Here is a 15,377-nt window from a genome sequence, read left to right as displayed (position 1 = left end):
TGTTTTTCTCACCATAAAGTGGAGATTGAAACTGAATCATCATTTTTATGAAAGCCTCGTCCTAAAGTGACGTCCTGATTTATGTCTCACATGCCGCTCGGCTGTGTCCCTTTAAACACACAGTCATTAGACTACATCACACAGAGATGAAGAAGTGTCTCGCCTGCAGGTGGGACTCATTCAAATGGTTCCTGACACATTGTTGCCCTTTGTTCACAACTACAGTAGAGAAAGAAAGAGAGAAAGAAAGAAAAACACCCTTTACAACTTAAAGGTGCTTTTAATGATATATGTGTGTGACGTGTGAGGTGAACGCGCTGCTCTTTGTTGCAGATGGAGGGAGAGAGGGAGGGAGGGGGCATGTTTTGAAGTCGGGCCAATCAATTAACAGTCACTTGAAATGGAGGAGGAGAAATTTCACATTTAATTGTATTCAGGCTCATGAGAGTATAGTGTGTGTGTGTGTGTGTGTGTGAGTGAGACCACAAAGAAAACTACAAAAAACGGGTCGTTTGTGGTGCTTCAAACCCAGTGGTGTGATATACTGCACCCTTAAAGCTCACAGTGGTATATAGTGGCTCTGGAGATTTCCCTTGTAAAGCTGCATGCTTGACCTGTAACCAGCCCAGCACTCACCCAGACCCAAAACCACGCCTGCTGCAGAGACCAGCCTGAGAACTCTCTGTGTGTGTGTGTGTGTGTGTGTGTGTGTGTGTGTTGTGTGTGTGTGTGTGTGTGTGCATGCGTGTGTGTGTGCGTGCATGCGTATGAATGTGTGTACTCGTGAACCAGTAGAACAGTAAAATATCAAATATGAGTATTTCTCAAAGTTTGGAGAAAATATTGATCTCTCTCATTCGACATTATATTAAGATAGAGTGACATAAAAGGTGATTTGTTTCATTTTCTACACACTCAAAATTCCTCAGCTCCACCCCAATCACATACCTTGTTATATACAGTAGAACAGTATTTCAGATTTACCACCAGAGGAAGCTTGTGTACCACTGGTGGGGCACCACAGTTTGAGAACCATGGTCAAAGACTAAGCCAGTGTAGGTTTTATTGACCTTCAAATAATTTACAGCATAAGTCACAGTCGCAATTGTGTGTCAGGTCCGTGTTGGTGACCTCCCCTCGTTCTCTTTAAAGCACTATTGTCTGTTTATACAGTCTATTTATGCAGTGTATGATAGCATAGGCTACAGGACATGGTCGTTTGTACATTAGAAGTCCTGCTTCAGAGTTTTACTGGCATCGTTTTCTAACAGACAGTACAGTTAATAGTAACTATAATTTCACAACCTGCAGCTCAGAATTATGACAGTAGATCAAACTATGATTTTTAGATTTGATCGGACGACTGTGGACTTTAGGCCTATTCATTAAAGCGATACAAGCTTGTTTAGCAACTTCACCTTTGACCTAAATTACAGCTGCCTCTGCTCGATGAGGCCATGTCCTCTCGTAAAGAACCCAAAGGTAGTGACTGATACAGTTTGTTTATATAGTTGTGTAAATGCAAAACAGCAATAAAAGCTGCCTCATGGTGGATGTCATTTTTTACGGTTATTAATTGATGACTTTTTGTCAGTGAAATGGTTTATGATTCTTCATTTGACACCATCGTCAGATTTTTAGTTTGTACAGGTTAACGATGAGTCACGGCATCCCAGAAGATTCTGTACTTGGACCTTTACTAGTCAACCTAAATATGCTACCTCAAGGAAACATTGTCAGGAATTGCTCTATATTGATCCACTGTTACGCTGATGATACACAATTATACTTAACAAATCAACAAAAGCCTCATGAAACAAATCAAGTCTGTCTTGAGGACACAGACTCTCTGATATGTCATTTGTCCCTTGTAGGCTACTGTAACATGGTGATCCACATTATTGGTGGTGTTGCACCTCACCCTTCCCATCTTAGAGTTTTGGAGAACCTATGTAACCTTCAAAAACGCAAAAGATATTTAGTTTGTCCATTGTGGGCTACTGTAAATACATGGTCGCCAATGTAGAACTGCTCCTGCTGTCCTTGTTCTGGAGTAAATAAATACAGCAATTCATATAATTAAGTGATTGTACACTTTGTCATGGAGTGCCACAAGGTTCTGAGCTTGGACCTTTTTCTATTTAGCGTACATATGGTACAATCTCTGTAGACATTCATTTGTCAATTTGGCCTAAATAAATTAATAAATAGCCTCAAAGGTCACCTGCATGTTCCATCTTCGTCCATGTGAACGTGATAACATAATAAGAGCAATAAGTGTCTCAGTTTTTATCTAAATCAGCGTCTTTAAATCACAACAACCTGTCAATAAAGATTTGACTTGTGAAAACAGGTTGTTTTTTATTGCAGTGGCTGCTGTTGTGTGATCTGGTTTTTCTCGGTTACGTGTGCACGTGTGTGTGTGTGCCGAGTGTCACTCAGGGGCCATCTGTGAAGTTTGGACCCTAATGATGTAACCCGTGGTTGTAGAAGTGTGTGGGGCCTCTGGGCAACAGGTAAACACAGCGCTGCACGTGTGCGGGTAAGCCTGCAGCAGCTCTCTAAAAATCTAACTAGTTTTAGAGAAGAGGAAGAGAAAAGTCTTTTATACTGAATCTCAGTAAAAAATCTACTTAATTTTCCTGATGGACATTTTTATTATCTGCCATGAAACTGTTATCATTTAATGTTGACTCACCACAACCTATGACATTGTTCAAATATGTTATTGTGTGCTTCTGTAGAAGCCATCAATACACACGTTTGAGGTCAGGCTTCAGTTCACCACCTTAGCAGGGACTTACAGAACAATAAATGTCATAAAATCTTAGCCTTCTTTAGTCAACAGTATTTTAAGAATATAATTAGTTCTTTATCCCAATGTTAAACAGCGTTTTTCTTTCTGGAAACCAAAGTTTGTCAACCACGCACCAAACTCCATAGAGAAAATCTGTGATTTTAGCTGGTGGGGGTCTACTACTGCCTCGTGTGGTTACTTTGTGTCACTGTGATTAACGACTCCTATGTGCTGTGATGTTAAAATCAATCATTTTCTCTGGATGTGGATGTTTGTGTGGGAGAGTGAATGGTTTACCTGGGTCTTTGAATGCACCTTGTGATCTGCAGAGTTTGGTGTGGGAGAGTGAGCGAGTTAAGGAAACTTAAAGGTGACATAGACCCGGAAGCTCCAATTAACGCTGCGTTTGTGTGTGTGGATCTGCGTCATGACCTCGTTTATGAAACCCTAAAGTTTCAGAACAACAGTTCAGCCACTGCTGAGAAAATAGTGTTGTATTGTTTTCCTGGGCTCTGTGAAGCGGATCGGCACTTCCGTAGGTTGATGTCGTCATCAGAAATCCTCACCACTCCTCTCACCACCGTAGCGCCTCCTGGTGTGGGCACTAGTCCGGGCACATCCGGTTGCGTACATTCAACCGCAGAAGAAGAAGAACTACTCTGGTTGTAGCTGCTGAGATGCAGAGCATCCACCGTGCCAGAGGGGGAGCTGTGTATCTGAGAGCTGGCCTATCTATTACGTCACTTCTAGGTACCTGGCCAATCACAGGACAGGAGGAAAGCTCTCGTTGGCTGGCCAATCACAACACAGTCCACATTCTGGGGGTGTGGTTTTGGTCTGAAACAGCACGGCTGACGAGAGCGTCAGTGAGGAGATATTTTGATCAGCTCGTTTGCAGCGATTAGGAGGTTTTTAATCATGAAAACAAGTTAATATATGTAAGTAGACCTCCATAACTAACATATATGTGTGATACAAGCATTCTATGTCGCCTTTAATATGTACAAGACACAAACTGGTAAATCAGTCAAGTAAATCAGTTGTGTGAACAGGTTTATTGAATATTTAGTACATTATATTTTGGAATTTTTTTAAAGTTAGTTTTATTAATCCCCTTAGGGAAAGTATTCCTCTGCATTTTGACCCATCCTAGAATTAGGAGCAGTGGGCTGCCACACTGAGTGGCGCCCGGGGAGCATTGGGGGTTGGGTACCTTGCTCAGGGGTACCCCAGCCCTTTTTAGCCGGGTGGGGATTTGAACTGGCGACCCTCTGGTTATAAGTCAAGTTCCCTTTCCACTTGGCCATGGGCTGCCCCCACGGGCTTTTCCCCCTGGTTTACGAATATTTATTTGTTCCAATTTATTTGTTTCTTTGTATATTTTCCTGATTTGAGCCTAAAACGTTTTTATAAGGATTTTATGAAAAACAAACAGAACCAGAGCTTTTCAAAAAACATAAACAGTCACAATTTCACTCTGTTGGCCCAAAATCAAACAGAAAAATAATGAAAAGCACATATTTGTTCACCTGTTTTCAGTTTCAGTTTTGACTTTTTGTCGTTAAAAATCAAAAATGAGGAAAATACAATAATAAAAATCCCAAGATGCTCTCAACATTTAGTGTCTGTAGATATTCCCCTCGTAATAAGCCGTTTTATTAGCTCATGCGAGCAAGTGTGACACTGGAGAAGCACGTCTAAATCTACATAATCCCTTTAAATCGGATATATAAAGAGAAGCCATTTAATTTGTTTTTCAAAAACCCACTGGATTTTCCATCTTTTCATCTTCTGGACCGAACGCAGCAGAGAGCTGTGTCTGCCAGACTTCTGAAGAGGGAAAGACAAATGCTGCGTGAGGTCAGAACAATATTATTAAGTTCATGTCAAACACAAAGACTCCAACTCGCCACTAAGTGCTCCCCCCTGCGCCGCTGTGCCTGCCGTGAGTTGGCAGATAAGACAGCAGAGAGTGAGAGGTCGGTGTTATCTCAGAGGGTCACTTCCACTCGCCCGGATCTCAGGTGCGAGAGGTCAGCGACCCCCAGCGAGGGAAGGAATGTGCGGCAGGCGAGAAGCGGCAGGTTTTTCTCAGGCTGTGGAAAAGTTTTGTGAGCATGACATCATCATCATGAGAGCTCACTGGAATGGAAAGGAAAGGAAATCTCCTCCCACGGAGAAAATGGAGGGATTTGAAAGAGAAACTCTGGGTAGGACTATTCCGTTGGAGTAAACAGCGGGGTGGTTGAGCGTACACAGTGTGAAATATTATCACTCTGTGTGCAGGGGATTGTGCCCGTCAAAGAGTAACCGCTTGGTTTATGTTGTCAAACCACTTGCCAGGTAAAGCTATGGAAATCTAACGGGCAATTGGCCCTTCGGGGGTTTCTGGAGCGGTGTTTGGTTTGGCTCTGGTGAGGTTAGTCTCTCTGCGGCCAGCGTTGACTTTCTTTTGAATTTCGTCTTCCTTATTTGTGCTTTAATTCATGGGTGAAACATAACAGTGGAGCGGTTTATGACGCTGTGTCCGAGCCAACGCGTGAACCGGACTGAACCTGATGAAAGCTGCTATGCTACTCCTTTTTTGTTCTTTATACCTTATTATTTCTCTAAAAATCCACTCACACACACTGATTACACATTGGCAAAGGTATCCTGATACAAAGTTTATGTCACAGTTGATCAAAGTTGAAATAGGGTTTGACTACAAGAAGTTAAAATGTATGATTGTTGGTGGTACCTACACCAATTTTGGCATAAAGTCAAATTTAAAAGGTGGTAAAAATTTAAAATTTTTCTGTAAAAAAGTCTATGATATCTTTAAAAACACGTTCACGTCTTTATCTCACTGTTAGACAACAGGAAAGGGAAGTTTGTAAAGCACTCCCTCTCCCACACCAAACCTCATAGAGAAAATCAGTGATTTTAACATCACACACAGGAGTTGTTGATCCACTGCTGCCTCCATCACTAAGTTCAAATGAGATATTTTGTGACTTAGCAGGTGTTGATGTCAATGCTGAATGTCTGAACGTCTCTTCTCTATCACATGTTTAATTGTCATTAAGGTGCAAACATCTTTAATCAGATATTTTAACGTCTTTTCCTTGTTTCTCTTTGATTATATGTTGTAAAGTTAACTCTTACTTTTCTCCACTTTATTATTATTATTGTTGTTGTTGTTGCTGTAGAGCGTAGTTTTGTGTCTTCATGACCTCCTTTCTTGACCTTGCTCTTCACATCCTGACCCTGTGAGTGAGCGTGTGTGTGTGTTACTGTTACACAGCGTGTGTTTTCACTGTCTTTAGTCAAACAAACTCAAATTAGGCAGCAGATTGCCCTTCAGTGGACAGTATTTGTTGTGCTGGCTCAGACGGCAGAGACATTCCTCCGTTTGTTTAGCTGATTACAGCCGTAACCATTTTGTGCTGCATTCATTACACCAAATTGGCAACAATGATTACTGCCTCTTACCCAGAATGCCACACATGTGGCAAGAGCAGCACACAACGACTTCAAGAACAGTTGGCCTGAGACTCTGCAGTAGGAATGTTTTTATAAATACCCTTGCATGGATGAAAGGAGTGAGGGTAAAGATCCACTTATTACAGGCCCTCAGAGACTCGTTCCTCTGTGCTGTTTCTCTGAGAAACAACATTACTCTCATTGACCATGGATCTTCTCTGTGGAAGCACAAACATGGCTGCCAGTCAGGACAGAAGGCAAGACTTTAGCCTTACATAATAACAAAAACAAGACTTTAGCCTCACATAATAAATTCAGGGCCTGTCTTAAGTCCTAGCGATCGTTTGACTATTTTAGCTGCCGTCAAAACAACTTTAATGACAAGAAATCCATAATGGACCACAATAGAGCTGACCCTGCTTAACATTAATATAAAAGGCTCATTCTGAAATTAATGGGGAATAAACTTTTAGACACAATTATGTGATAATACACTATAAGCAATTACATTTTTTGGCCAAATTTAAACTTTTCATTTGTCACATAAATTTCACAGATTGGACCTTTAAGTGAAAACATGGCTGCCAGTGATACAAGACAAAAACAAACAAAAAAAACCCAGCTATTTTTCTACTAAACAAAACCTCTCCCACACCAAAGTCCAGAGAGGAAATCAGTGATTTTAACATCACACACACAGGAGTTGTTGATCCACTGCTGCCTCAGTGGAATTCAAATGTCTTTTTTTGTGATTCTGGTGTATGAAAATCTTTGTTCAGATTTACATCAGTGACACAAATTGACCACACGAGGCAGCAGAGGACCAGCAGCTCCTGTGTCACTGTGAGCTAAAATCACTGATTTCCTCTCTTTTGTGTGTGTGTGTGTGGGGACATCAGTTTCCTGTTACACTGACAACATTCTTGTTTTTTACTTATAATAACTAAATCAGCTTTAGTCTGTGATGTCTTAACAACACGTTCATGTCCTTGTCTCACTGTTAGGCAGACTTTTCCAACAGGAAACTGAAGTTTGTAAACCACTCACTCTCCCACACCAAAACCCATAGAGAAAATCAGTGATGTTACCTCACATAGATACAGGAAATGTTGGTCCACTTCCACCTTCATCACTAAGTTCAAAAGAGTTATTTTCTGACTTTGGCTTTTGAAATCATTCATTTTGATTTACCTCAGTGACACAAAGTGACCACACGAGGCAGCAGAGGACCAGCAGCTCCTGTTTCCCTGTGAGCTAAAATCACTGAATTTCTCTGTGGACTTTGGTTTATAAACTTGCGTCTGATATCATGTGTACCAGCAGGGGGCGCACACAGCTGAGTGTCAGTGATGAGGTCTACAGTAAGTTTGGACAGATAAAACAGTTGTCTCATGTTTTCACTGAGGCGTATTCGTCAATGCTGACCTTACATGAGACTGTGGTCAATAAAGACACATGTGAACACCTGTAAACACCTGCTTGTCTAAATCAACATATAGTCACACCCTTTTTCACTCTCTCCTGCTCAGCGTGTCCTTCCTGTGTCTCCTCAAACAGCTCCAGTATCTGCTCATAATTAACACACAGGAAGTCCTTTTTGTGTGTGTGTGTGTGAGTCATGTTTAAGTGCATACATGTAGGTGAAGTTGTATGAAAAGTGACACTGTTGCTGCCTTGGACCATGCACCAGGACCAAAGTATTTGTTTTCCATGTAATGGAACTTGATCATTTATATTTTATTCATTTATTAGTTTATTTAACATATAAGAATCCAATGTTCTGCATTTATTAGCTATTTAATATAGGTAGGAATCGCCAGAGACCTCACAATACGATATTATCATGATTTTGAGAGTAATTTTTCTCACAAATATAACAGTCATGTGAAATGTACACATTTACACCCACCAAAAGTCAGCCAAATGTTCTTGAATGGATTTAATTTTGGTTGGCTAGAAAAAAATAAAAAAATAGCTACTTTCTGAATTTAGTATTCCTTAAAATGATGGAAAACTGGCTAAAAAACATTATTTCAATTGAACATGTTTCCTTCATCTCTTATGACAAATCATCATCATTTTATGACTTCATTTAATAAAAAAAATGACATAATGTTCCTTTAATGCACTAGATTTTTGTGATTTAAATAAGACTCCTACATTTAGATTAAATTCAATTAAATTCACAATAATTGACTTTATCCTAAACCAGTGGTTCTCAAAGTCTGCGTCCACGAACCCCCCTGAACACATTTTGCAGAACTTTGCCAACATTTTAGACAAGATTTATATTTGTATGTTTAATTTAACATGAAATTATTATTGTCTAACAAACTTTGTAGAAATTTGCTCTTGTCACAGTGTCTCAGGTGATTTGGGTCACAATAGGTTTGCCATCTTTAAGAAAAGAGAAGGTTTTGGAAACTCAGTCCCAAACTTTCCTCACATTATGTTGGAATGTTCACTTTAAACTGAAAAGTCAAAAAAACCAAAATGGACAGAGAGCAGGAAAAAAAAACAGGGAGTAGATGATTTCTTATAACGAATAAACCACAATCTTAATCGTGGATGTAGGAGGAGGAGTTATTATGATTATTATGATTATTAGCAGGTACTTTCAGTGGTTTATTTTCACTCATTTAGCCACGTCCAGATGCAACAGACTCAAAGACTAAAAGCTCAGAATGATTTTTCAATCCAGTCGAGTCCAGGTCTGAGAGGAGAGGAGAGGCGAGGGAGTCCTGGAAACATCCCATTACAGGTCATATATCACATGCCTGACAGCAGCCATTCTGCCGTGTTTTCATTTCAATCACGAGTGCAGCTGCTTTTTGTTGGAAACGGCCGAGGCTCAGCCATGGTTTAACCCGCTGAAGGCTGAAGGATAGAGAGAGACGCAGAGAAAATTTCATGTCCATCATCATCATTATTAGTGTTAAACTGAGTTTAGTGGAACAAAGGAAATCTTCATGAATAAGTTAATTTTTGCCTTTATTAAGCAGCATTAGATTTAGTTTGGTCACATGGATCAACACCAGAGTGGATCTATAGACCCTTTCGAGAGCTACGTCACAGAAATGTGCGAGTGCAGTTTGGGGTCAGAAAACACACTCGTACCATTAACTTGTACAGCAATCCAACACATAAAATGTCTACTTGTAGCGTAGTTGGCTGTGAAAATAGAACCAGCAATGGTTTCAAGTTCTTCAGAATCCCTCCAGGATCTCATCCTTTTCAAAAAAAATCGACATCGTCTGTGGCTCCAAGTATTAAAAAGAGAAGACTGTGGTGATGCTACTGCAGTCAAAGAGACTTGTGTTTGTAGTGATCACTTCATTTCAGGTAAGTTATCAATTACCAGCTCTTTCTGTTAGATTACATTGAAAAGCCTGGATTTCACAGAAATGTGTGTGTATGTGAAACCTATGCTTCCTAATCTTATGTTGTGGTCTTGGGTGTAGCTAGCTTGTAGTTAGCTGCCGGCCGGCTAGCACGCTGACAAGTAAGACTCTTTGTAAGACTGTATGTCCACAGACTTTCTTGCATGTATGGGCTAGCTTTATTTCCAGTACAAATAGTAGTAGGAGTAGTAGTTGTAGTAGTAGCTTTAGTAGTACCTCCTTAACGTGGACGGAGTCATCACTGCATGGCTGCATGAAACTGCAGTGACTTGTTATATACTAGGATTGTTAAGTAGTTTTAACTTTTCTGCAGTTCGGCGCTGTTTGGCTTGATTTCTGTGTGGGATGTCTACCAGTCTTCCTGTGACTGTAATCTGGCCAGTCAGTGGTCGGCAGTCTGACCAGTCTTTGCCTAATACTCAGCACACTTTTAGAACCTCGCCTGAGCAGGTTCTAATGCCTAAACAATATTTAGATATTGTTTGTGAACGAAGCAGCCTAAAGTAGCCTAGCATAGCCTGATAAAACAAAAAAATAGAATAGCTTTACATAGAATAACAACATCTCAACATCTCATTTAAGTGTATTTCATTACATACACTTAAATGAATTTATTAGAGATCATGTTTTAGGAGTGAGGCGATTATGTTAGCTAACATTATGAATCTTTTTCTGAGAAACTCATTCAACAACAAACAGTGCAATAGCTTAGCATACAGTATATAAGACTTTAAGATGACTTTGTGCAGCAGATTATTTTTAAAACATGTTAAACTCCTTTACTTTGACAACTAAACTGAGATAGGATTAAAAAAAAATATCTGTTTTTATTTAATCGAACACAAATGTCACCGTAATCTTACTGTAAATCTCACTCACCCAAAGCTGACCCTAAGCAGATTGTTACTAAAAATGAGACTCCCTCCAGGAACCACACATTTGTGGCTTTTTGTACACACACACACAGATATATTTATTCACAACTACCCTTAACAAAGTCATTTCTGCCTCAGACAAAGTGAGTGTGAGTGGATTTGGTGAGCTCTTCGCTGCTGTCTGCTTATTTGTAGAAGATCAAACCCACTTCCTTCCACGATGTAATCTCTCCCACATGGATTTCCTACCGCCGCTGTTCAATTGTAACATAGAGGGGCAAATGAGGAGAAGTGGAGAGAGGAAAAAAAGGTGCCTTTAAGATGCGGCTGTGATAGGAACCAATGTCTCTGTGCTTTCAGTCTGTTGCAGTGAAATGTGATTTGTGAGGCTCTGCCAATCATCCTGCACTTCACTCTCCATCAGCGTTCATCGCGACGCAGCTGTGTGTGTTTTCTAATTGTCACATATGTTTGCTAAACTGTCACATTAGCACACATATGTCACATATTTTAGCTTTTAAACTGTAATCCCACTCAGTGTGGTGACTAGACTGAAATATGTAAATAACACTGAACATATTTGGTTGATTTTCACGTGTCAGCTGAAAATGATCACATGACAATGAAGAACTGTAAAAACACTATGTCAAATATTCACTCACAAAGCCAAGAAAGATTGCAAAAATCTGATGTTTTAAGACAGCATTGTCTTACAGTGTAATGTAGCATAATTTAGCATAGAATGGTAAAAGAAAATATAACATAACAGCACAGCACAACATGGTATAAAGCAAAGCATGAGATAACAAAATACAGCATCAAATTACATAGCATAGCATAACTTATAGTATAGTATAGAAAAGCATGAGACAACAACATAGCTAACAATGAAGCTAATGACAGCAGCGATAAATAAGAGCATAGCTAACAATGAAGCTAATGAAAACAGAGCTAACAATGAAGATAATGACAGTATAAATCATAATATAAGCTAATGGCAGCAGAGCTAACTAAAAGTATACTTCATTCATTCATTCATTCATTGTCAATTGAGTGAGTTTTTCCATAATTAAAACAAGTTTCTATAATTTTTTTCTGGTTTCTGTGATTTTTTAGCTTCTTAAAAGGGAATATTTTCTGGTTTCATTTTTGTTTTGCGGTACATTTAAGAACATATCATTTCAAGGTTTGAGAAACATTTTCTGACATTTTACAGAAATAATGACATATTCATGGATTATGAGAATAATGGTTAGTTGCAGTTCTAAAAGGAAAGTATGTCAGTGTAAATGTCAGTGGATGATGGTCAGTAGATGGTAAGTATCGATGGTCAGTAGTCGTTAGACAGATAAATCACTGCAGTGTGGTGCAGAAATTCATCATGTGATTTATACATGCTCTGGTTGATTTGGAGTTTAAAGTGATTTATAAATAATTCTTCTGGTGACATTTCTGTAAAGTCTGTTTGCCAAGAATGAAGAAAAACTTACAGTCGGTAAATGAAAGGATGACAGTGGTGTTAAATAAATAAACACATACATATATAAAGGAGGAGGAGGGACATGTTTTCAATCTCTTTACACCTTTGTTTTGGTCTGTCGTCAGGCGTTTATTCTCTCGCTTAGTGGACAGGAAGTGTTCAGAGCAGGTGAGAGAGAGAGGGAGTGTAACACACTCCCTCTCTTTAATTCACTCGTTCACTCACTCACTCTCAGAGGAGAACAGCTGCTATGTCCAGGAGGAAACATGACTTTTTTTCCCATCAGTCTTTTTCTTTTTTTCCACTGTGATGGACAGTGAGCTGGTTTTGGCCTGAGTTGTGATGTAGGATGTAGTTTATGGGCCAGAACTCAGCAGCAGAGGGAGGAGGAGGAGCGGGCTGTTCTCCTCAGGTCCCCAGTGATGGCGACCCCGCCGACCCCATCCTGAGAGCGTCCAGGGAGACGACCTCGCTCCTTGACCTCTGAGTTGGCTCTCCACGTCGATCTGTGACTAAAGTCTCACCGTTTTCTTTCAGCATCACGACGTCCATGTTTTTTTACGTCAGAATCGTTGATGACACAATAAGTGCTGTCAAGCGATTATAAAATTGAGAGATTAATTAATTATGATCTGTAGATAATAATTAATCCAATTAACCTCTTTTTTAATCTCACCTACAAATTACTTAGAAAAACTCCAAATAATTTGAAAATACAAATATAAAGTAGCCTGTCGGTGGCAGACTTGTTCTCCTCCAGTTTAGTTTGGTGAAGAGCTTTGCTATGGCTCACTAAATTGCTAATGTCTTCGCTGCTAACGTTAGCTGTGGCTGCACTCGCGACTGGGTGCTTTGCATGGACGTGATAGGCTAAACTCGAGCTGCTAACTCCTATCACTTCACCTTTATTGATGTGCCGTCAGGGCGTTTTTGAAATCGCATACAGAAACAGTAAAGTTAGAGATTAATCACAATTAACGTGATCATTTGAGACACAATAGACACAATGAAGTGGGGACATAAACGTCATAAATTGTAATTGTCTTCAGTCATTATTGACGTTGGAAATACTTTGTCTGAGGTCGTAGTTCTTTTCTGTGTCTGTGTTACCGGACTGCTCCTGTAGGGGGCTCACTACGGAACTGAGACCTTACAGAAGAACCAAATGGCAGCATTGTGACACAGATGTGATGTCAGGTGACATCCGTCTCAGAATCTCAGATTTTGCGTCATCGTATGAGGAGAAGTTTTGGCCAAAGTTTCAATGTTAAACTCCAGTGTATGATACGGTGGCCTGAAAGTGCAGTCAATCTTATATAGCACCACTTCCTTTCAACCTGGCTTTCAAAATAAGAGCCACTCATTTTGGCTTTTTATGACTTTTTATGTATAAAACTGTTTTTAGTTAATTCTATAAAATAAATAAACGTTTTAAATGTCATTCCACAGGCCTCGTCTTGATAGTTTATATGTTACATATTTTTGGCCCCTCCAGGCCACCGTAGAACGCAGTGAATGATGCTAAAACAGCATTACAGCACTGCACACAGGTCAAACATAGGTACTACATAATTTTTGTGTGAAAACGCTTCTTGAAATGAAAATTAAAAAAAAGTATGTCTCAGCGTGAGTGTGTCCATGATTCAGCAGAAGCATGGTTTGATAAATGAACACATGAGTCGTTGATCGTGTTGAGTGATCGTGAGTCCAAACTTCACTGTTTGCCTTTTTACTCCAGAGTCAATGACCTTTGACCTTATTCACCCTCTTTTCTCATTTTTTTATTGAAATGTTCTAAATGTGTTTGTGTCTTTACTGATTTCACTGTTTAAGGGTTTAATGTGATTGAATTCATGTTATTCTACTCTTTATTATTCTATATTCGATTATTTGAATCAAGCTGTAAATGTTGGACCTCATGAGACACATTTCTATCCCAGATTAGATTAGATTAGACTTTATTGATCTCAGGGGATTAAGTTGTTGCAGCAGCAGAAGGGTCAGAGGTTAAATACAAAAGTAGTAAATAGTCCAATCCATATCAAAACAACACATTTATGAAACACCTCTTTGAAATGACATCAACATTTCATCATAAATTGTATTATTTCAACGTGTTTTTCTCAAAAAGGGACTTTTAATTCACTTCATGACCAAACTGAGGCCCTCAGTGACCCCCAGATCATTTGACCCCTGATATAAAGTTTAATATAAATAATATAGAAATGGACCAAGTAAAAACGACTTCCTAGTCAAACCCCTCTGTTTGCACTTGTGTTGATTGTGTACCCATATTTATGAATAAATACAATAAAATCTTATTAACGTTTCAAAAACATTGGGTTGAATCACAGTTTTATAGCTTTTACAGCCTGTATTTTAATCTGTGTCTCTCTGGGTCTCTTGTCCAGGCCTTTGTCGCCCTCTCTCTGCTGTTCTGGGCACTGCAGTGCGTCCCTCAGCTGCTCAACATGAAGACGAAAACCAACTGAGTGAGAAATAGAAATAGAACTAAAAATAAAAAAAACACTCACTGGTGTTTTAACTTTTGAAACTACAATTTATGTACTTTTATTTTAATCACCTTAAGCACAATTTGTATTGTTTGTTGAATCAACTGCACAAAATGTGTTTTTTAAAAAAATCTTTACTTGTGTCATTACCAAAAAAACATAAATGTGATTATAAAAGTGAGATCACCTCATAAATTCCTTCTTTTTTAATAATACTAAAATGACATGAATGTACTAATCAATATGTGTGTTGATATTTATAGTATATATTATATTAAATGACATACAGTTTACCTCTAATAACAACAATGTCTGTTTATTTTACATTGGATTTGTAAGATTGTACAAAAACAGTACAAAAAATATGATGTTTGTTTTCAGCATCTTTAAAATAAAACATTTGTAATTTTGCTGTATCATAACTTTGTGTGTGTGTGTGAACAGCAGCCAACAGTGGGTGGCGCTGTGGATTCGCTCCTACATGTCTTGAATTCAGAAAAAGAAAAATGTGGTAAAAAAAACCCTCAAATTAAATTGGGTTAAACTAAGCAAATTAAAAGTAATTTTGGCAAGGTTGCCCACCAATGTTTTTCACATGACCCTCCAAGCTTATGGAAATAATATTTATTTGATTTCAATGTGCGGATGCTCTTGAATATTTTCGAATGAATTTTCAATGTCACAAATGATTTATTTATTCTTGAACAAAGCATAACAATTTGCGTGAACGTTCAACCGACAGACAAGAGATTTCAATATTAATTCATTCATATTTACATAGATATAGATATTTAAAAAAGGTATTTTATTTATTTTAATAAATTTATCAGAGGATAAAACCCTTGA

At 38.8% G+C, this 15,377-nt stretch overlaps 1 protein-coding gene across 1 annotated transcript in view; it reads left to right on the top strand.

The window, feature by feature from the left end:
- Positions 1-14,633, top strand: part of agmo (alkylglycerol monooxygenase) — a 55,234-nt gene extending 40,601 nt beyond the window's left edge. Inside the window, exon 13 of the mRNA XM_044033196.1 lies at positions 14,430-14,633. Within this exon, the coding sequence (XP_043889131.1) occupies positions 14,430-14,510 (81 nt within the window). The 3' untranslated portion in view covers positions 14,511-14,633. The remainder of the gene's footprint in view (positions 1-14,429) is intronic.
- Positions 14,634-15,377: the final 744 nt, after the last annotated feature.

This window comes from Solea senegalensis, linkage group LG9, assembly GCF_019176455.1.
Source record: "Solea senegalensis isolate Sse05_10M linkage group LG9, IFAPA_SoseM_1, whole genome shotgun sequence".
Classification (NCBI taxonomy): Eukaryota; Metazoa; Chordata; class Actinopteri; order Pleuronectiformes; family Soleidae; genus Solea; species Solea senegalensis.
The sequence above is the reverse complement of the archived record's forward strand: the minus strand, read 5'-3'. Positions and strand labels throughout refer to the sequence as shown.